General features: G+C 34.9%; 5 protein-coding genes across 5 annotated transcripts; 2 read left to right on the top strand and 3 right to left on the bottom strand.

Annotated features, from left to right (window-relative positions):
• Nucleotides 1-152: 152 nt before the first annotated feature.
• Nucleotides 153-3,590, top strand: SAPINGB_P001628 (uncharacterized protein; the record flags this gene model as incomplete). Its single annotated transcript, XM_031996349.1, has 1 exon — nt 153-3,590. One exon carries the CDS (start codon nt 153-155, stop codon nt 3,588-3,590), a length of 3,438 nt encoding a protein of 1,145 aa, XP_031852240.1.
• Nucleotides 3,591-3,988: 398 nt separating this feature from the next.
• On the bottom strand, nt 3,989-4,831 carry SAPINGB_P001627 (uncharacterized protein; the record flags this gene model as incomplete). Its single annotated transcript, XM_031996348.1, has 1 exon — nt 3,989-4,831. One exon carries the CDS (start codon nt 4,829-4,831, stop codon nt 3,989-3,991), a length of 843 nt encoding a protein of 280 aa, XP_031852239.1.
• Nucleotides 4,832-13,408: 8,577 nt separating this feature from the next.
• Nucleotides 13,409-16,599, top strand: SAPINGB_P001626 (uncharacterized protein; the record flags this gene model as incomplete). Its single annotated transcript, XM_031996347.1, has 2 exons — nt 13,409-13,606; nt 13,753-16,599. 2 exons carry the CDS (start codon nt 13,409-13,411, stop codon nt 16,597-16,599), a joined length of 3,045 nt encoding a protein of 1,014 aa, XP_031852238.1.
• Nucleotides 16,600-17,699: 1,100 nt separating this feature from the next.
• Nucleotides 17,700-20,884, bottom strand: SAPINGB_P001625 (uncharacterized protein; the record flags this gene model as incomplete). Its single annotated transcript, XM_031996346.1, has 2 exons — nt 17,700-17,741; nt 17,852-20,884. The coding sequence occupies 2 exons, from the start codon at nt 20,882-20,884 to the stop codon at nt 17,700-17,702; spliced, it is 3,075 nt and encodes a 1,024-aa protein (XP_031852237.1).
• A 164-nt stretch (nt 20,885-21,048) lies between these two features.
• Nucleotides 21,049-23,122, bottom strand: SAPINGB_P001624 (uncharacterized protein; the record flags this gene model as incomplete). Its single annotated transcript, XM_031996345.1, has 2 exons — nt 21,049-22,768; nt 22,896-23,122. The coding sequence occupies 2 exons, from the start codon at nt 23,120-23,122 to the stop codon at nt 21,049-21,051; spliced, it is 1,947 nt and encodes a 648-aa protein (XP_031852236.1).
• Nucleotides 23,123-23,563: the final 441 nt, after the last annotated feature.

Here is a 23,563-nt window from a genome sequence, read left to right as displayed (position 1 = left end):
GTCTGAAATGTACTTAAACACGCGTTATAAAAAGAAAAAAAAAAAAAAAAGTAAATAAACAATTCCATCCCCCACTCTCTCTCAATATCTTGTAAACCCACTTCAACTTTTAATATAATACCAACTACCCTTTGGATGTGGTCAATACCCTGATGAATACCTCTCATAGAGCACCCAAAACACGCCGCTTTTATCAAGAACAGGCGGCCGAAAATAATGACGAAGATGTAATTATTGAGGTTCTTTATGACAGCGGACAGGAAGATATAGGCTACCGCGTTATTCGAAAAGACAGGCCCGAATCGTCAGAAAAACAGAAGCCAGACTCTTCAAAAATCAATGATTCCAATTTGAATGAAAAAAGACATAAGAGACCAGTGAGAGCTGCAAGTGTTAAGGCAGCAACTCCTACAGTGACGAGCGCGCCTAAAGAAACGCGTGCCACCAAGACCAAGAAAAGACCAGGGTCGAGTTCTGTTGGAGATCAAGAGGCTGTCCCGAAATCTAAATCACCCAGAAAAGTCAAGGAGCCTGAAACCTCTAAGGGGAAAGGGAAAGAACCTACTGGGACAAAGCACAAACCGCAATCAAAAGAAACGACTGAGAGTCGGTCTAAAAAAGATACCGAGAGTAAAGCTCAAAATAAGCATGAAACTGTAAAAAAAAATTCTAAATCTTCAGATGAATCTACAAGTGAAAAGAGAAGAGAAAAGCATATTGCCTTCGTGGAGAAACCACAGCTGCAGCCAGCTTCTAAGCAGAATTCAGAGACACATTCGGTATCGCGAGAAAGTAATCTTTCCAAAAGTCCTCAGCAAGGTCAAAAAAGACCTGCTAGTCCAGTAAGAACCAGTACAACCCGTCAATCGAGTTCTTTTCAAACCAATGCGCATACTGCTAATCTAGAAAAATCTACTTCTCGTTCCAAAACTTCTGTTTCTAATTTGCAAAGACCCCTTACAAGAGCTAGAATGGCATCTCGGTCTAAAAGCCCTATTGAAACACATCAGTCTAAATCTACTAGTATAGCGAGAAAAGATTTGGAACCACCTACAGAAAAGCCAGCAGAAGAAGAACAAGAAGATGAGGAAGAAGATGAAGAAGAGAAAAAAAAAGAAGAAGAAGAAGAAGATTCCGATAGTGACGATTTGGAGATTATAGGACAAGTAAATCTGCGGCCCCCGGTAAAACAACGGAGACGAAAGCGGCAGGACAAAACACAAGCTCCTAAACGCCGGCGTGTGGGCGAAGCACCTACTGATGATGACGATGATGAGGGCAACGAAGAAAATGTTAACATGAGAGTACGGCCAACATTTCGACGGCGGGTTGTTTCGGAAGAAGCCCCTGATGGGCAGAGACGAAGCGGACGCATGACACGGTCCATGAGCCGGACAACATCGCCAGATCGAGTGCGTGGTGGTGAAGGTATTCAGTCTGTGATTTCATGGCGGACACGCGGGAGTACGAGTTCGATTTTGATGAAGGATGGGAAACCGATACCAGTGTTTATCCAGTTTAAGATTCCGAACCGGACACAGCTTGCGAGTGATGTCAAGTCCATGTCTGGGGAAGATTTATTGTTATTCCCGACTCAAGATTCGCTTAATTTTACTGATCTGGATCATGTGGATGAGCTGCGGTCGACGATTCGGTTGAACCAATTTCGGTTTTATAACGTGGCGCTGATTGACGAATCGCGGCAAGTGGGGCATTTGCTGGATCCTGAGCCATACCTATTGTATAACCCTGATACCGATAAGGTTCTTCCCAAGCCACGAGATGTTTATGATGGTGGGATTCTTGATCAAGAAGATAATGAAGATGAGCAAGAGCAAGAGCCAGATGATGATGATATTGAAGTGCTGGAGAGTGCTCCAACGGCTAAGAAGAAGAAGACTAAAGAGTTGCCGCGTGATGCACAGATAACACTTGCGGCTGCACTTCAATATAAACCACCGTTACCGCATCCATCTGTTGAAATCCACTCTCCGAGGCCGCGGCAGGGCGGGCCTGATGTTCCATTTATGATGGAGGACGAAGATGAGAATGAGATGCTTGATACAAATGCCAATACATTTGGTGCTGCTTCAAATCTGAGTAACAGAAATACAATAAATCAAGGGGTTGCAGGGGTTGAGGATGATGATGATGATGATGGGTTTGACGAGGTGCCTGGGTCAGTACCACAAGTGCCACGGCTTAGTCATGCAGAAGCTGGTCTTCTTCGATCTGAGATACCTCTTCCTTCGTTTCAGGAACCCCGATCTACGGCTGGACATACTGTTCCAGTGGGGAATGTCGTTTTAGGCGGGCATCCGTTTTCGCTTAAAGAAGATTTGACGATTGTGAATGCTCTGACTGATCCACGGATCACGGAGGAACATGGGGGGGCTGTTGAACTTGCGATTCAAGTTCTTGCAGAGAAAGTGTTTAATGGGCGACGGACATTTTCAAGTGTATCATCTCGATGGAAGAAGAAGTTACAGACTGTTGTTGCGAGTGTGCGGAATCTGGCAGCTGCGCGTGGGATAAAACCGTTTAATCTGAAAACATTGTTTGTGGAAATGAACAAGGCGCGAGAACAGGAGCGCGAGAGGCTTTCTAGTGTAAGTGTGGATGCGCGGCGTGCAATGCATCGAGTACGTGGGTTTACAATGGAAGAGGATCAGGAGTTATTACGGTATTTGCTTGAGTCTGGGGGGCAAAATGCTGGGGGCAAGAGTTTGTATGAAAAGTATGCGGAGACTCATCGATGGCGGACTGCTGAATCTTGGCGGACGCGGTGGATAAAGGAGTTACGCGGGAGGGTAGAGGCATACAAGAAGAATCCTGAGGCAACAATTGCTGCGCGGTATAAGGAGTTGTTGGATGCACACCCTGCAGCAGTACGAATGCTGAGGACAGAGGGTGCAGTGACGCGGACTCCAGTGGCGGATTCCTGGGATGGAAGAGCAACAGGTGCAGTTATTGTTGAGATGGGAGTTGTTGGTAGTAGAGATGATGATGATGATGATGATGATGATGATGATGATAATGATAATTATGATGGAGGGGTATCAAAGTCTGGGATGAATGGGACTAATGGTGGTAGGAGAAAGAGTAATGGGCGTGAACAGTATTATGGCCGTGGAGTACGGATAGTTTATGAGAATGGTGGAGCAAAAGTTGGTGGAACTGCTGTGGAGAGTGGTGGTGGTAGTAATGACAGTGAAGAGGAAGATGATGGTGGGGAAGAGAATAGTGATAGTTCTGGGTACTCATCTTCAGGGGCGGATATTGCGAGTGACCGGTCCATGGAGCTAGGGGGTGATGAGAATGATGAGGATGATGAGGATGATGAGGATGATGAGGATAATGAGGATAATGAGGATAATGAGAAGAAGAAGAAGAAGGACGGTAGATCTACAGATAGGGCATTCCCATTTTCAAGAGGTGCTCATGTTGTTCCTGTTCATTTGCTGAGTCGAATGGCTCGGACTACATCAGTGTCAGGGTCCCGAGAAGTTATTGGGTCCGAAGGATCTGGGGAAAGCCGCAGTAATAAAAGTAGTAGTAATAGCAACCAAATTTCTGCTGCTGCAGGGTAAGATTGTGGTGATTATGTAACATGTATGTAATGTATTTAATGTAATTAATGTAATGTAATGTATATTTAATAATGTAACGAAAAATAAAAATAAAAATTGTGGGCGTATTAGTACTTGAGACGGTACGAGACAATTACGAGATAATAGGGGCCAAATCCCCCAACCCCCCCCCTTTCTCTCTCTTCCATGCCACTTAAAATATTTTTTTAATAACATCGGAAAAACCAAGTCATTTCTCCGAGTATCAAACCATACCATATCATAACAGAATAGAATAAAAAATCATTAATGTTATTATTAAAACAAGTTTATACAGAAAACAAGGAATTTTTTTATTTATATAATATATGCAAAAAAAAAAAATTAAAGACAAAAGAAAGAAACCCTCTCCGCTTGCTTTAAACCTTTTCGTCGTTCTTGCGCTCGCGGCCAAGGACAGCGGTAGGCATAAGAAGGACGGGAGGAACAAGAAGTGAGTTCTCTTTGGTGGCAAGAGCCTCGTAGACCACGTACCAGCCAATGAGGGATGTGATGATACCAAAGTAACCGCCGGCCTTTGTGAGATTGACACCACGAGTAGGGTTGCCGGGCATTGTAAAGTTAGCACCACAAAGAATGACGAGGGTAAGAACGACAAAAAGCATCATAAAGAAGAAGACCCAAGTTGAACGGAAAGTCATTGACCACATGATTGTTGCAAAGATTGTCCAACCGAGAAGATAAAAGCCTAGCATATTGTGGAGGTCATCAGTATTTGTGTAAGAGGAGACAATACCAAAGCCATCAATGAGGAAAAGACCATAAGACATCCAAAAGCCAGCAAATGAAGAGATGAGAGTAGCAGCCCATGCATTTTCCAAGACAATGCACCACATGCCAGCACAGAGTTCAATGAAACCAGCATAGAAGAGACAGAGACCGGCAGCACCTGCACCGTTTGAGACACCACGGGCATGGATATTTGTGAGAGAGACAACAAAGAGGGATAGGGCAAAGGAGGCAACACCAAGAGGAACAGGGTTTGCAAAAGCACGCGAAGGTCTTTCTGAAAGACCAGGGTTAAGGTAACCTTCAAATGCTCTCATAAAGTCATCTTTGTGGAAGGTGAGGTCGCCCATTTGGACGTGAGTATCTGAGGTGAGCACTCGTGCAATGCCGTGGGTTGTTGTCATAAAGTCATGGTTAGGATGTCTTTCAATGTGGTATTCTTCGGAGTCAACTGCAGATTTAGGGTCGGACATTATAATTATTGTATATTATTTTTTTTTTTGAGATTGAAGTTAATAATTAAAGTTGATTGATTGAAATTGTTTTTTTTTTTTTTGAGGATGCTGGGAAAGATTGAGTAGTTGTAAAATGTTTAGTTATTGTTTTTAATTAATTAGGATTATTTACTGAAAAAAAAAAAAACTTTGATTATGTCAATAAAATAGATATATATATATATAAAGAGAAGAATAGAGAATAATAGAATAAAAGAAAGAAAGAAAAAAAAAATTGAATTAAGATTGGGATAGTTGAGGATATTTATATTTCCAGACCGGAGAAAAAAAAAAAAAAAGAAAAGGTTGTTTTTTTAATGGAGGTGGTGGGATTCCCCTCCCCTCACTCTAAATATGTTTATTATTATTATGTCTGTGTGTGTGTGTGTGTGTGTGTGTGTGTGAGAGAATAGAAAGAAAAAAAAAAAGATGGGGGTTGAGTGTATTAATGATTGATTCCCCGCATTTTGTATGTGTATATGAATGTAGTAGTCTACCATATTTTAAAAGGGGGAAAAATTTTTGGAAAAATAAAAAATAAAAAATAAAAATAATAAAAAATAAAAATAATAAAAATAATAAAAATAATAAAAAAATAATAAAAAATAAAAAATAAGGACTTTTAATAATTTAATGATAATTTAATGATAATAATAATTTTCATTCCTAAAAGGGACATTGTATTTGCAGTTACCACCACCAAAAAAAAAAAAAAAAAAAAGGGAGGGGGAAAGTTTGGGGGAAGGTGGGGGAGAGAGAAAGAGAGAGAGAGAGAACTAAAGAAATAAAGAAAGGAAAAATTAAATAAATTAAATAAATAAATAAAAAAAGAGGCCTTGTGTAAAAATGTAAATTTGAAAAGTAATTTTATAAAAATTAAAAGAATTAAAAGAATTAAAAAAAGAATTGAATTTTATTTATTTATATATATATATATATATATATATATATATTTTAAAAGAGATTTTATTATTATTATTATTATTATTATTATTATTATTATTAACTTGGATATAGTTAATTTGGTTTGGTGATGATGATAATAATAATAATAAAAGTAGTAGTGGGTGTGTTTAGTTAAATGATAGAAACAATTGAATTGAGTTAAACTAAACTAAACTAAATTAAATAAATTTAAATAAAATAAATTTAATTGAATAAATTGAATTGAAAATGGAAAGTGGATGGAGGAACATTGAAAATACTCCGGCCATCCGTTACAGAAATTAATGCTGGGAAGTTTAAAATAAATAAATAAATAAATAAAAATCTTGAAATAATATATTTTTGTACATACAAGAAGTTTATTATCAAGTTTAATCTTTTAATCCCCATCATTCATTCTACAGTAATTACATCTATTATAATACAAGTTCAATAATAACATTAACATTAGCATTAACATTAAATAAAACGAAATAAAAAAAAAAAAAGTCCCTTCTTTCCGAACTTTTTGTTTTTTTAAAAAACTATTCAAACGGAAAAAAAAAAAAAAAAAAAAAAAAAAAAAAAAAAAAACGCTGTTGTTTTTTCTATTTTCTTTTTCTTTTCATTTCTTTTCATTTGCTATTGTTGTTAAACATTTTAAAAGTCTGTTGCAAGAAATTCTAATGTTGTTGTAATTATTATTATTATTATTATATAGAATCAATTGAAAAATCAAATAAAAATCAAAATAAAAATAAAAATAAAAATAAAAAATAACCCAAACCCAAACCCAACAAGATTAGTCAGATATATAAAATTATGTAAGGCTTAGTCAGAATTCATTCACAAACATATATATTTAAACACATACAAACACACACACACACACAAACACACACACCACTCTCACTTTCATTTTCACTGAGAGAGAGGAGGGGGAAGGGGGATGGAGAAAAGATATAAAAATAATATATTTTAAAGGACCCGGCGTTGGGTGATGGGATGACCGAATCTAGTGTTTAATTGATCATGAAATAAAAATGAAATAAAAAAAAAATTGTGAATATTAAAACTTGAATTGAATATATATATATATATATATATATATTTTCAATATTTAGCTGCTACAAATAATTTATATATATAAATATAAATAAATATATATAACTTCACACAATTTACATCGTCTCTATTTGTCCCAAAGTCTTTTTTTTTCCTCCAGATTAATGGGTATATTAATTATTAATTATTAAATATATTAAGGCTTGTCGGAAATACTTGCAAAATATATATATATATATATATATATATATAAAATAAAATATAATAAAAAAGTCCTCTCGTAAAGTCTTTTGATACAAATGTATATAATTCTTGGCAAGTCGTAAAAAAAAAATATTGTTTTTCTTAAATTTTCTTTTATCATATATATATTTATGTATAATATTGTTCTAAAGTTTTGTTTTTATTTCATTTAATTTTATTTAATTTTATTTAATTTAATTTTATTTAATTTTATTTAATTTTATTATTATTATTATTATTGCTTTTCTAAAATGTCAAAAACCCATTTTGAAAAGGGTCTACACACAAACTGGAGTAGGAGGATTTTTAAATGGTCACGGGAACACAACTAGTTTATATATAAGACCTTTTCCCCTCACAAAAATAAAAAAAAAATAAAATAGATAGCAATCAAAAAAATCAAAAAAATCAGAAAAATCAAAAAATCAGACAATCAAACAAACAAACAAACAGACTAGCAAGCAAAAGACTACTCGGGTCTCAGGAAAATATATTTTTTCGCGTCACCGCTTTTGTCGGGTCTTTTCTAGGCCATCACTTTTATTTATTTATTTATTTATTTATTTATTTTGTGTAAAAAAAAAAAATATTAATATTAACACTCACACATAATTATGTGTAAATGTTAAGTAGTAATAACTACCTAGTTAAGTAGTTAAGTAGATAGTAGATTAGATAAAAAAAATAAATAAATTTAAAAAAAAAAAAGTCCCGGGACATTGGCATTAAGGCCTCCCTCTCTTTTATATAGACAAACATCATTTCAGTTACAGCCGTCCGTGCCACGGGTTCCTACCGGTTCTCGGCACTTTATCTTAAGGACTCTGTTGCCGTACTGTTTTTGAACAAGAAACAGTAAAAAAAAAAATAAATAAAAAAATAAAATTATCCTTAAAGACTTAAATACAACAACAACAACAATAATAATAATCATTATCACCACCACTATTACTACTACTAATAAAGACCCGAGTTTTTTTTTTTTTTTTTTTTTAAAAAAAACCAACGGTGTTCCTGCCAAGCAGATTTAAGAGTCGGAAATAACAACAACATAAAAAAAAACTCCCAGTTGAGGTTAAAAGAAAATCTATCTAAGAGACAAGCATAAAAAGTTTGAACAAAAATAAAAAGAAAAGAAGATATTGATGAAGATGAAGATGAAGATGAAGATGATGGAGATTTACCCAAAAGGAAACTAATTTATTAAATTTCTTTCACTTGTTTATTATTATTATTATTATTATTATTATTATTATTATTATTATTATTATTATTATTATTATTATTATTATTATTATTATTATTATTATTATTATTATTATTATTATTATTATTATTATTATTATTATTATTATTATTATTATTATTATTATTATTATTATTATTATTATTATTATTATTATTATTATTATTATTATTATTATTATTATTATTATTATTATTATTATTATTATTATTATTTCTTACAACTAAACTTGGTTTATTTCTCTCTTCAATAAATTTATTTGGTTTCTTTCAAAAGGAAAACCCCCATACCAAATTTTAATTTCACATTAATTTCTCTTATTTTCTTTTATTTATTTATTTATTTATTTTTTTATTTTTTTTTTACAATTATAGTTTTAAAACATTGAAAAAGTCCCCTCTAATTCATTACTCCCCTCATCTATATTGCGGCTTCTTTTCGGAGAAAGATTTCCAAATAAACCTTTTTCATGTTTTTCAAAGGAGATAATTAATTAATTAATTAAAAAAAACATTAATATTGAGGCCACTTTTTTTTTCTTTTTTTTTTTTTTCAAATAGTAAAAAAAAAAAATAAAGACTTTAGAGAAAGAATAAGTTAAGTAAAAAAAAAAAATAAAACCAAGCATTGAATGTTAACTATTTTTTTTTTTTTTTTTAGATTGAAAAAAATAGAGTAGATGTGGGGTGAAATATATTTGTTTGTATATATTCATTTAGATAGATTTAAAAAGATAGCCACATATCAAAGAAGACTTTTGAGATTGTTTATTTTATTTTAATTTTTTTTTTTTTTTCAAAATAAAAATAAAAAAAAAAAAAAAAAAAAAAAAAAATGAAAAGATGGTGGGGGTTACAAGATAAAAAAAAAAAAAAAAAAAAAAAAAAAAAAAAAAAAAAAAAAAAATATCGGGATTGGATGTGATAATTGACAATGAAGGAATTCCTTCGAAAGAGACCAAATTTCTAAAAATATATTAAGCATAAGTACAAGAAGATGTACAAACACATGGAGAGAGAAGAAGAAGAAGAAAAAAATGCAATATTTTTAAAACAAAATAATTTGTTAGAAGGAGGGGTGAAGTTCTATTGAAAGAAAAAAAATAAAAATAAAAAATAAAAACTTCTCAACTACAACAATAACAACAACAACAACAACAACAAATAGCCCCTCCAAGAATTAAAAGTATCATAGTGCATTTAGTTAGATTTTGATATTTGCCCCTCATTTATCATTAATAGTTTAATATTGAAATATTAATGATATATAAGTATATATTTCAAACAAACAAAATAAGCAGAAGAAGAAGAAGAAGAAGAGGGGGCTTTTGCTTTAAATACTAGGTAAATAGCCCCGCAAGATTCCAGATTTAGTCTTGAATGGCGTGGTGATGATGATGATGATGATGATGATGCCTTGTCTACACACATCGGACAGAATAAAGAGTGATTCCGAAAAAAAAAAAAAAATCATAGAGTGAAACGAAAAAAAAAACAAACGATTGAAAGAAGAAGAAGAAGAAGAAAAAAAAACGAAACCTCGGGAGGCCAATGTTATACCATTATTATTTTTTTTTTTTTTAATTTTAATTTTACTTTATTTATTGTTAAAGCTTAATGATCATAATTAAGAGTATGGGCTTTGAAAAAAAAAAAAAATAATAATAATAAGAGGAAAGTTTCAAAGAAAAGGTCTCAGGGTTAGTAAAAAGGCCAAAGAAAAAAAAAAAATAAACCAAAAGGAAAGACTTTTATCTACAGATGGTGATATATTTTTTAATTATAATAAATAAGATGATGATGATGATAATAATAATTATCATGATGGTTTTTTTAAAAAAAAAAAAAAACATCCCCCCCCCCCCCTCCTCCTCTACCTCATGTATATAAAATATAAGACCATAATATGAATAATTTTTTTTAAAAAAAAAAAAAAAGAACTACCCCCCCTCCGAGGCCTGAATAGATATACCAAATATACCAAATATACCAAATTGAATTTTTTTTTTTTTAAAGTATTCAAATTACCCAAAAGAATAAAAAAAAAAATAAGACATTTTCATTTTTCGGGTTGTCACGATAATTCTTCAGTAGTAGTAATAGTAGTAGTAAAAGTTATTGTTAAATATGAATATGATTTTTTTTAATGTCTTTAACGCACGGCGAGATGTCGGTGGTGGTCATATATAAAAGCTAAACGACCGAGAAACCGAAAGATCTGACAAGTGACCTTCTCTCTTTCATTTTTTTTTTTTTTTTTTTTTTTTTTTTTTTGTTCCTTCTTCTAAAATTCTATTACAGGGTACAATAACCAATCGTACCCACTTCACAAACTTTGCCTAAAGATATTTATATATATATATATATATATACACAATAGAAATACTTTAATTTTTGTTTAATTATGAAATAAAAGAACAATCATTTTTAACTTTGTTTTTTAAATTTTTTTTTTTTTTCATCCAAAGCCTGGAAAAACTTTTTTTGTTTTTTTTTTTTCGCCTCGGACAAAAAAAAAAAAACAAAAAAAAAATTTTTGAAAAATGCCAAGGACGGATTAACTCAACTGGCTGTTACTTTAACTCAAAAAAAAAATAAATAAATAAAAATAAAAAACGGAAAACACAAGATGACAGTGCCAAGATTGTGGAGAGAATCACAAATTATAAAACTAATTAGTTTTCCTTAGGGCTTTGAAAAGAAAAAAAAAAAAAAAAAAGAGAGAAACAGTTAGGAAAAAAAAAAAAAGAAAAGGTCAACTTTTATTATTATTACTATTATTTTTACTTTGTTTCGGAAAAAAATAAATAAATAAAGTGGATGGGATTTATTTTTAACTATAATCATAGTTAAATAAAAAATTAAATAAAAAAACTTTTTGGTTTATTCTAACACAAACAACTTTTTTTTTTTTTTCATTTTTCAATACCATTTTATTTATTTATTTATTTATTTTTCATAAATCACTTGTCAAAAGTATAGCTATTTTACTTTTACTTTTATTTTAAAAAAAAAATTAAATAACCAAAGCTTTAAAACAAATGCCAAGTAATTTTCACCAAATCAACATTAATCCGTGATTCGGTCTTTGAATACTTAAAAGTTATAAGATAGTTTTTAATGGGAAAATGATTTTTAAACAAAAAAAAAAAAATCAAATTTTTGAAATTTTTAAAAGATTCAATTAAAAATTTATATACATAATCTAAATCTAAAGTAATATATACCACCAATTTTAAACGTATATACTTCTAAAGTACTTTAACTTAACATGTTGTTACTCTTCAAAAAAAAAAAAAAGCCCGCCCTTCCTTTTATTATTTTTCTTCTACTTCTAGAAAACTTTTTCTCTAAAAATCTTAATATACACTACTTTCCAAGATTCCCAAAATATCAAGGAATTGTTCATGTGAAAGTATCTGATACCAAATTGTAACCATCTTTAGTATCAATATCTATCATCTAAGAAAGAAAGAAAAAAAAACAAAAAAAGAAGACCTAACTTGAAGTACAAAATCAAATCAAATCAAATCAACTTAACTCAAATTGTATTGTATCCATCCTACAAAAAAAAAAAATAAAATAAAAAATAAATAATGGTATTAAATGCTCACACAAAAATAACCCCACCATCATTTTTCTCGTCCTCCTCTTATATATAGGCCCGATAATCCACCGGAATTGCATCGGCCTCAAGTATGGCGTCACTATTTTTACAAAGTGAATGAGACAAGGCAAAAAAAAAAATAAAAAAAGAGAATAAAATAAAATAAAATAGAAAAATATAATATTTTTTTCCCCCATCAATGAGAGAAATGGAATAACAAAAAAAAACAAAATATTTGAGGGTGTAATATTAAATGTGAATATACAAACTAAAATACTTGATTTCAAGTACTCAACATTTTACACTCAATTCAAACACTGCCTCCTCTTATTGAATTCAAACCCATTTTTTTTTATTTATTTTAGAAAGTGAGTTTCTTTTTTTTAAAGGTACCGAGGCAAATTTATATCTTTACACAAAACCCCTCTTTATTCTATATTTTTTTTTTTTTTCATTCTATTAGATGGTGATACAAAAAAAAAAAAAAAAAAAAAAAAAAAGACTTTTATTTCTCTTTGGTTCATAAAGAAAATGTTCAACTCGAGAAATTTAAATTAAGTTTATTTTTACGGAGCTTGTACTCAATGATTCCGTATTAAAGTGATTTCTATTAAAAAATATATAAAAAAAAAAAGAACAATCTATTTTAAGAAAAAAATAATGAAACAAAAAAACTGGGGTAAATATGAACGAAAAAAAAAAAGAGCTCATCTTCAAAGAAAAAACATTTCTGGTACCTTGGTTTTTTTTTTTTTACTTTATTTTAAAGTTTCCTTTTTTTTTAAAAAAAAAGATATCTCTTATTTTTTATTTGAGACCTTAAATTTAAACTAATTTTTAAATATTTTTTTTTTTTTTTTAAAGAAAGTAATTAATTTAATTAACTTTTTTCTTTGAAATAATTGGAATTAACATAATTAAAGAAACCCAATTTTAATAAATCTATTTTTTAAAACAAAATACCTTTTTTTTTTCTTTTAAAAACTACCCTTCTCAAAATCAAAATCAAAAAAAGAAAAAAAAAATCCCATAATCTCAAAATGATTTCTCGTTAATTTTTTTTTTTCTAATCTGTCTTAGCTTTATGTAAACCAACATTTCACGTGATTTATTACACATCTATTAGCCACACTAAATATTCAGTTATTATTTATTACAACCTTTTTTTTTATGAGAAGCCACCAAACCACAATTTTTTTTTTTGTTGGGCGTAAAAAAATAAAGATTTCTTGGAAAGCCGAATTTGAAGATTCCTAAAAACACATCAAATCAAACCTTTCCATAAATAAAGAAGAATATCAAATAGCAAATATTACCATTTCAATTATGAATTACCATCACTAAAATTTTAATATCCTTCCTATAAAATTTAATTTTTGTTTATTTATTTTATTTATTTATTTAATTTATTTTTTTTTTAATATTACCTGCATTTTATTCCCATTCATTACAATAATATCTCCCATTCTCTCATGACCACCGCAGAGAATGAAGCTTACGAAAAGGCAAAAAATCATATTGCCGAGCTCGAAGCAGAGCTCGCTGATTTCCAGGCGTCCTCTCGTGAACTCGAACAAGAACTTGAGCTTGAACTTCAGGAATCCGAAGAACGACATAAAGAATCCCAGCTACAAATTAATAAATTAACAACTGAAGTTCAAGATTGGAAGGTTAGTTTTTTTTTTTTTTTTTTTTTTTTTTTTTGACGCGTCTTTTTATTTATTTATTTAATTTTTTTTTACAAAAATAAACATATAATAACCTTAATATTTCAATTAATCAATTATTCTTATTAAATCATATTAATGTTTCTTAGGATAAATATAAAGACCTACAAAAGGAATATGCAACTTCACAAGCTTCGTTCCAACGTGAAATCTCTGCACTCAGAGATGCTCATAAACAATCAAATCATCGACTACGCGAAATTGAAATGACTAATGATGACATGGAACGCAACGAGCGTATTGCAAAATCTACTCTTGAAGACATGGAACAAAAATATCATTTATCACTTGAACAGGTTGCTATGCTTGAAGCTGAGCTCGAAAGTCACGAAGACCTCCAAGTCCAGATCCAACGGCTTAAAGACGAGCTTAGAGAAACAAATGAAGAATTGGCAATTGCCACAAACCGTTCAGAAACACTTGCTGCTCAAGTAAAGGTTCTTGAAGATGCTGCTTCTGCTTCTGCTACTGCTTCTGCTACTGTGGTAGCTGTTACAACATCGAGTCCAGTTTCTAAACGCATGTCGGTTCATTCACAAAATTCTTCAAAAGATTACTATTACCATCAGGATTCGGAATATGTCAAGGGCCATGCATATCGTCACTCCAGTCAGTCCTCAGTATCATCCATAGCAAATTCATCTCGCAGTTTACGCAAAGTCCATGGCATGCTTGATCAGATGAAGATGCTTGAGTCACGGGTAGCTAACTTCAAGTCCTCCCTTCCTATTCCAGTTTCTTCAGCACCAACTACCCCGGCATCTCCAACATTTCCTTCTTCTTCGAGTAGAGTCCCCAGCAATGGTGTTAATACGGCAAATAATACCCGGCCGACATCGCCTGTCCCGACAATTCCGAAATCTAATTCAAGTCATTTCTTGGCCATAATTACTGGACGTGATCAGCAGCAGCAGCAGCAGCAGCAGCAACAACCCCAGTCACAATCACAACAGACACAACAGACACAACAAACACAACAAACAGCACCGCCACAGCAAAAGACACAACAACCTTCTGCAAATGGAAAAACAACGCCATTAAATAGCCACATCCCCGTTATCAAATCTAAACCCGGGTCGGCTCGTAAACCCTCAGATACAGACTTGTTTCTTGTCCCGTACACTGACGAAAACATGGGTCCCAATGATCCTCCGCGCCGCACCTCACGGCCACGGCCCTTTAGCACTATAGACTTTAACGCGTTAGCTGCACCAGAACCTCATCAACAATCATTTACAAATGCCACCAATGGGGCTCAACTATCATCACCTCGTGGCTCGTTTGAAGAAGATAACAAAACACCAACAGAGACCCGGTTCCGAAGATCGAAACTGCCAAGGCCTCATAGCTTTGTGAGCATCAGCAGCTTGGACCCTAGCATTCAGTTTGTGAGCAGACCTGGCAGTAGTGAAAGTAGCAGTGGGAACAGTAGTAACAGTAACATCAATGCAGGGTTTTCTTCATCACATGTTTCTGCAACAATTAAGGCTCGCCGGCGGTCATCACAAATATACCAAAGCAATACCATTTCCAAACCAGAAACAGAAACGTCTCAAAAGAAAGAAGAAGAAGAAGAAGAAGAAGAAAACATTTTGTCTTTGTATGAAGACAATCCCAGTCCGTATCCAAGTCCCAGTAAGTCAAGGCCAGGAAGTGCAAGCAGATTACGAGCAAGCTTGGGCTTAATTCCGCGGTCACCGTCAATGCCTTTGGCGTCCAAGACGCGGTTTTTCAGTCATGACGTAATGAATGCGGCGGTGCCTCCGCCGCCGGTTCCTCCTATGCCTCGTTTTAAAGTTCAACCCAGCGGTGCGGCAACACAAACGACCGCCACATCGATACCCCACCCTGAGAAGCAGAAGCAGAAGAAAAACGGCTTGAGCATCAACAGTGGCAGGAAATCAAGAACCGAGAGCTCTAGTAGCAGTAGTAACATCAGAAAACAGCAACAGCAACAGCAACAGCAACAACAACAACAACAACAACAACACCAACTGCAGCCCCACAAAAACAATAACGGCCATGCGCAACCTTCAGGACTTAATCTGAATAATAATACAACAACAACAACAACAACAACAACAACTGCCACAGCATCTACGGGTCCTTCCTTTGTGACTCTGCCTGAACCGACTCAGGCTCCGGCCACCATGAAGCGCAGCTCTTCTGTCAAGCGCGATGGGATGTTTACCAAATGGTTATCTTCTGGCCATTCATCTTCGCCCTCAATCAATAAGCATCAAATGGGCTGCTCTGCACCGGACATAAGTACTGTCAATAATAGCAATGATCATTTAATGCCACCGCCTAGAAACCATTCACGGGCAGGGAAACATGCAGCAGCTACAGTGAATGGGACAAACGGAGGAACATCATACCCGCCGGTCACTCCAACATCATCGGTGCACAGCGGTAGTAGCAATGGAGACTACACCCAACAACCACTACCATCAACACCGAAACGCCATCCTAATAATCAATCTGCTTCACAGGCATCGCCGTCGACACCGCGGTCCGTGATTAGTAATGCGTTTACACGGCGCGCGGGCAAAGATGGTACTACAAATTTGTCTTCTTCGCCTAAAACTGAAACAGCATCTACGCCAGGTTCTAATAACAAGGCCTCTAAGTCTGTGCCGGCATTGATTCGGCCTACATCTCCGGTGACGACGCCCAGTAAGCGACGTAACTTTTTCCGGGACTTGCACCGGAGTCCGGAGACAGAGAAGAAGAGTAGTGGAGAGAAACAAGGGTCGCCCGGGTCGTTTGCACACCTGCATGCACATGCAGCGTTGTTGTCAAGTGGCGGCGGCGGTAGCGCTGGGAATGTAAGTAATGTACCGGATGAGGGTGTTTTGGGGGGTGATGAGAACTCGGGACGTCGCACTACATCGTTATTTTCGCTGTTTCATGGTCGTCAGGCTACGACTAAGTAACAGGAGAAGTGGAGGAGGAGGTGGAAGAGAGGGTGAATAGGTGATGCACGTTACTTTTTTTTTTTTATCATAATAATTAGAGGAGGAGATGATGTTGATGATGTTGATGATGTTGATGATGTTGATGATGTTGATGATGGTGATGATGGTTGGTTCTCCTCTTTTTTAATTAATTTATTTATTTTTGGAGAAAAAAAAAAGAAAGAAAGAATTGAACTTTTTTGTGCTTACATGCGCCCTCCAACAGATTGATGGATGGAGGTAAAATAAAAAAATATGAATTTTTATTGCGTCGTGAGAAATAGAAATGTCACAAGAAGTGGAGATTTTTTTATTTTTTTTAAAAAAAAACCAAAATGAAGTGGAGAAAACGAAAAAACGAAAAAAAAAGAAAAAAAAAAACAATTGAATTTTTTTATTTTTTTATTTTTTTTTTTTTATTTCTTTATTTCTTCCTTCCCCCCCCCCCTTTTAAAAATAAATAAATAAATAAAATCTCGCTCTGGATAGATGGAAGTAAAGATGGAAAAAAAAGTTATTTTTTTTTGATAAATACGGGGGTAATTTTTTTTCCTATAATAAAGTAAAAAATAAAAAACTCAATGGAGAATTATAAGGAAAAAAAAAAAAAAAATTTATTTGGCAAAAAAAAACTTTCTTTTCTCCCCCTCTCCCTCTCTCTTCCCACATGGTGTTTCCTTTTTTTTTTTTTACTTTTACTTTAAAGCATTTTGTAAAATAATAATAATATTATTAAGATGGCAATCTCTATTAAATGAAATATTTCATTTAAACAAAAACGGATATCTGTCCGTTATAATTATTATTATTGTTGTTGTTGTTAATACTGTTGAATTTAGATTTTATTTTTTTCCATCCCCCCCCACAGCATTCTTTACCCCAGGTTTTCCTATTTCGGTAAAAATAAAACACTAACAAATGAGTTTTTCCATTTAAAAATAAAAATAAAAATAAAAAAAAAACCAAATCTTCTTCTAAGGCCTTTTTCCTTGGCTTTACACACACACAAACACACACAAAATAAAATAAAATAGCAAAATAATCCTTTCTCCCCTCTTTTTTTTTTTTTTTTTTTTGTTTCATATATGCCAATCACTAGTAAACAGTTTCTGCAAATACTCCTAAAAAAAACACGTTACCGTTAGTATAACCGCCACATATATATACTTAATCTATTCTTTTTTCTCAAAACCAACCATCTCCACTTATTGTAATCATCAACAATACTTACAATCTGACTAGGTGATAATACATCACCATGCTTAATGTTCATTTCTAACGACCCCAATTGCAAAAAACTAACCAAATCTGATTGTCTTAATACTAACGCTCCTGCTACTGGATTCACATTGCAAAACTGAAGAAACTGGAGAGCCCGTATAGGTACCCGAGAAAACATGTCACGTTCTAATTGCCCACTAGCATCGCCATGAAGAAGCGCCAGTCCATCAACAAACCCAGCCACATTGACACCCTCGCTTGCCGGCCCAACAACAAAACTTTGCACCCAGTCTTGTGGTGCCAATGCAGCTTGCAATATCTGCAAGTTTCTCAAGTCTGTCTCTGAGACTGTGATCCCATCAACCAAAATTACAGCAAAAACGAGCTTCACTGAAACATTCAGTTTTACCAGCCGCTCAAATGCAACTGTATCAACCCCAGGAGCCCTTGTACTGGCTAAACCAGCCATAGCCAAAGCTTGGGTCACCACAGGTGATCGCCGAACTGTTCGTTGTGTCAAATCTTCCAGTGTAAAAAACTCAATACATGTTTGGTGACTCAGGTAAAGGTGCGCACCATCTTCTCCCAAATTAGCCTCAATTAGTTGCGCCTTACTGTGCTTCTGGAGTTGTTGGATTAATCGCAACTTGGTATTAGCCAAGTTCACAACTACCCGCATATCTCGTCCTGCTTCCCCCATATGATGCTTCCAAATCACTGGTATTGGTTCACCTTTTGATGATTCTCTAGGTGTACGGTAAAACATATCAAGAGTGGTATTTGTTTGACGCTTTTCTGAGTCACTGCTTGCCTTTGGAGAAACTATACTTGGGTTAGTTGTGGTTTGTAGTGATGTGTTTATAGAAAATGAAAAATGATTTTGTAATCCGCGTGCCGTCGGTTGTTTTAGTCCATGTTGAGTAATAGGAGCCGGTACAGGTTTAGAAATAGTAGTAAGAACAGATTGTGGAGGTTTTGTTTGGGCAGCAAAGTATGGACTAAATGATATTAATCCATCCGAAACTGTTGGTATAAACTTTGGTGCAAGACTGGCACCCCCTGTATTTCTTTTCTGTGTAGCCATTTTGCTCAACACTGCAAAATCATCTTCACTATCACTTCCCTTTTTTTGTTTTTGATTAAAACTAGGTATTTTTTTTGCTGATTCACTATAATGTTTCCCTTGAGATATTTCAACCTTCTTCTTTTTTTCTTCTGTTTCTGCCCACGAAAAATCTAAATCCAAATCTGGCTCTGAAAATTTATCCCAATCATCATCGCTTTTTGTCAAAAGGGCAACATCATTGGACTCATTTCTGTCAGGCAACTTCATTGTGCCTTTACTAGTAACATTTTTTAATATACTTTCTTTAAAGTCATCCACGCTTATACTCTGATCACCTGAATCTTCAAAAGATTCATAATGACCTACAAATATCGATTCATTGTTTGGTCGTTTATTAACTTGCCCCACAATCTCTACCGAAGGTGACCGCTCTCGTTTTGTTGCAGAGTACTGCAAAATTGAACTATTAAGAATCTTAGATGGAAGCTTTTCTTTGATAGTCTCATCCTCTGAAGATGATGACGACGATAAAAACTCCCAGTTATCTTTAGGATAACTGGGCAGTTTGCGTAACCGTCCTGGGGAATCCACTTTCTTGACACTACCTGCTGATGACGGGATAATAGTAGGACCTTCAAGAGGTACTTCCATAGCCTCAATTAGGAAATCTTCAGGTTCCCTTTCCAAAGTATCAAGTGACCCGTAAACATCCTCATAATACTTAGGCTTTTCCACTTTTATAAAATTATCCACCACTATTTCCTCTGTAAAGTTTGCCACAATATTTGAAAAGGGTTTCCAGTTAAGTTGATACAAAAGAAAATATGGCAAATTCCATTCAGGGTATGTAAATTCCGGTAGTTCAACAATACGTAACGGTCCACCTCGTTTGTATCCAGTATCTGAAACAATGGGGAAGGGAAGTTCATGAATGGCAAGTTCTTCAATGCTTTCTTCCAAAACCCCCGGGTCAGCAAAAGGTTCCAGAGAATCTTCTGTCATGGTTTTATCAAAATCAAACTCTACTCCACTAACCACCAAGTCATCCAATAAATTCATCCGGAAATCTTTATCATCTACCACCATTTCAATTGGAGAATCAAGCTCCTGGTCACGGTCAGGGTATATTTCCTTGTACAAGTCTGCACCTTTAGGCGACGCAAACTTGCAATCAATTTGCTGTTCTCCATCTATAGAGAGTGTTTCATTTGCAAGCTGGCTAGTGCAGTCCATTTCTGCAACCATTTCAGGCTCAGGATCTAACATTGTAGGGATTTTGGCAAGTGTTTTTTGTTCTGGTGGTGTGTCGCATGTTAACAACGGAATTTCTACCGCAAAGGGGTTATCAACAGGAAGATTCATTTTACCGTATAATTCTTCTTCAGTGGTTGCAACAATTGGATCTAATATTTGAACAACAGTCAGATCCGCATCTAATTGTTCGTATGATGGATCTACAAATGGCTCTTCAGGTGGTGTTTTAACATGCTGTAAAAATTCTAGTTGGCCTGTATCAATTTCATCCACCTTTATTTCAGTGCTTACGTTAAACGCAGGCTCCAATAATTCAAAATCATATTTTTGCAGATTATCCAATGGCTTGATTTCTGGGAAAACAATTCTCACTTCTCTTGGAATAAATGCATTTAATCGTTTTGAAGATTGAAATTCTTTAGTTATTGTCTCGTCCAAACTCATCATCTTTAATTTCGCAAATAAAACAGATTCTTGAACATCCAAATCTTGTGATGATTCTAACCGTTCGGCATTAGGGGTTGTAAATAACCATCGCTGACTTCGTTCCAAACTGTAGAGATGGTCCAGTGACGTCAGCGTGAGTACCTCAGGGTCTTCGTCAAAGAGAACTTCGGACGACATGCAAAGACCTGAAGACCGTGCAAACGCAGCTACAGCAGACCTGCTCAGCGCACGGTACTTTTTATGCTGCTGTGATCCTTTTGCTTTTGTAGTATTCATATGTCAAAAAAAAAAAAAAAATTATGGTGGTATGTGTAAATAGAAAAATAAAAACAAATATGGGTTTGTGTGCAAGTATTTTTTTTAGAGGCAAATGCTCATATGAGATTTTTGACAAGTCTAATAAAAAAAAAAAAAATTAAATCACTACACAAGAATCATCATCACTCAGTGACTAGTGATAAGCATGCATCAACAGCAGCACCAACACGGCCTTGCGTCTCGGTCGCCACATCAACAATAATATTGCGGTCAAGTGCAGGGAACATTTGGGAAAGCGTATTGACCACGGATTTGAACTCTTTGCGCGAGATGCGCCGTGCTTCTTCTTCTTCGGCAGATACCTGGCGTGCTGCAAGCTCTTCAGGTGACAGCCGTGAGTTGGACGCATCCGGAGGTGGCGTGAAAAAGTCGCCTGCCCGCTGCTGCTGCAACATTTGTTTTTCGTGGGCCGCAGCCTCGTGAAGCTTCCGTGATGAATCTTGAAGCGTTTCTTGATCAGGCTGAATAATTGTGCCTTCAATTGCAGGTGTAGCAGGTTTTGTGGGCGGCGACGAAGGTTCGGCATCAAAGAACTTTGTAAATGATTTAAAGGGGACTGCCAAAAGTCCTGCAGAATTTTGCAATACCGCAGATGGCGTCAGATTGCCCGATTGGGCTCTGGGGCTGTCGAGTCTTCGAGAAGAGGGATCTGGCGTTGCAGAACGTTCCGGTGTTGACGGTGGGTGTGTTGATTCCGAGCGAACAGATTGCGCCTTCTTCTTGGCCAGTTCTGCAGCATCCATGTTCCGATTAAACTCTTCCTCCGTGATACTGAGTGAAGTGAGATCAAGGGTTTCGATAAAACTAACGGCACCTTGGAGAGATGAAAGGTAATACCCTGCCTCACCAAATAGCTTATCGGGGTTCCGGAATCGCTGAATATAGTTGATATTCGAAACTAGGTTTTTTGGATGGGCCTTGATGACTACATAAATGAGAAGCGGAACAAATCCGTCTGCATTTTCTTCCCGGCTAGTTTGGCGCAGCAACCCGAAAATCACCTTACAGCAATTGAGAATACACACAACCTTATCACGAGGCGCTCTATAGTGGTTAATTTTGCGCAACTCGTCACTAGCAAGCTTAACAAAGGACTCGCCATTGCGCAGAAACTTATTTGGGATATCTAGGTGGCGGCCTTCAATCCACTGCCAAATAGACATCTTGTCGTCAAGAATGCGGTCACGCAAGACATCCTCTTCGTGGCTATCAATTCGGCGCAAATCAGGAATTTCTGGTGAAAAAGTTTTTGAATAGAGTCTGTTCATGACAAGTTTTTCCATGCCCTCGAGTGCATTGGCCATTTCAGGTTCTGAGAGGTTTGAAAATGGTGGGTATTGGGTCATTTTGTCTGCAATAAAATTCTTAAAGTCCGTAATGATTTTGATTTGCTCATCAGCTGTCCAGTTTCGCTTGTTAAACTCAGTCAAAAAACTTTTAAGGTAGCGAGCAATGGGATCCGCACTCTTGTGCCGCAGCAGATCCAAAAACCATTGAAAGTCAAATGGTGGTGGGCTATTGGGTTCGATTCGTCTGACCGCTTCAAGAGATGACTTTTTTTCATCAATCTGGACAGGCTCTGCGGGAGTAGTCGATGGTGTTTTTTTAGAGTCTGATTCAGATGACTTTTGAGATGTTGATGTTGATGATGATGATGTGGATGCTTCTGGTTTGGTTGGTTGCTCAGCTGTTGTTGTTGTTGATGCTGCTGCCGCTGCTGCTGGCTGAGCCGCAGTGTTGTTCTCATCCTTGTTTGCCTTTTGCTTGCTTATCGATAAAGGATCAAACTGGTCAAGAATGCCCTGCATGTCATCCTTTGACGGTTCCACAGCTTTGGATGATCTGGTAAGGATTGTTAGTTTTCAATTCTTTCGATATAAATCTAAACTGTGTTGCTATCAAAAAAAAAAAAAAAAAAAAGTAGGTACGGCGTTGCAATCATTTTTTATTTTTATTATTGATTACTTACTGGTTCTGCGTGGTGTTATTGGCTGAGGTGCTCGATGTGGTAGCCGGCTCGCTTGGCTTTTGTGACGATACTGTAAACGACGGAGTTGGAGTGAGAACTGTGGCAGAGTATGCAGACGGAGGGGTTGACGACGAAGTTGAAGATGAAGAAGATGGCTTTGATTCTAAAGAAACCAAGTTGCTGGACGATCCAGACGCGTCATGGATATCCGAGTCTAAAAGGCTCATTATGTGGTTATTGTATTTAAGTCCTGGGTATTAATTAAAAGATGTAATTGATTAGAAAAAGAACCGCGTATGTGGGTATTCCAGGAAGAAGAACAAAAAAAAAAAAAAAAAAAAGAAAGCCTAGGAAAGTCTATAATTTGTTTTTTTTGGGGGGGAATTATTCTCCAAAGATGACGGCAGAATAAACGATGGAAATTCTAGTTGGAAATGCTATTTTGTATTAAAATAACCAAAAATAATAAAAATAAAAAAAAATAAAAAAGGGAGAAGAAAAAAAGCCTTTGCGGGAGAATTAAAAAATAAAAAAAAAAAGAGGCGGGGAGAAAACTAGGAAAAAAAAAAAGGCTAAAGATGTTACAATTACAAGCCTTGTATTGCACTAAAAAATATTCAGCCGCACACTTTTCGGCTATTCATTTTATCACATACAACCACACACCC

The sequence above is a fragment of the Magnusiomyces paraingens genome (assembly GCF_902498895.1).
Source record: "Magnusiomyces paraingens strain CBS 517.90 genome assembly, contig: contig1, whole genome shotgun sequence".
NCBI lineage: Eukaryota > Fungi > Ascomycota > Dipodascomycetes > Dipodascales > Dipodascaceae > Magnusiomyces > Magnusiomyces paraingens.
This window is presented reverse-complemented; position numbering and strand designations above follow the sequence as displayed.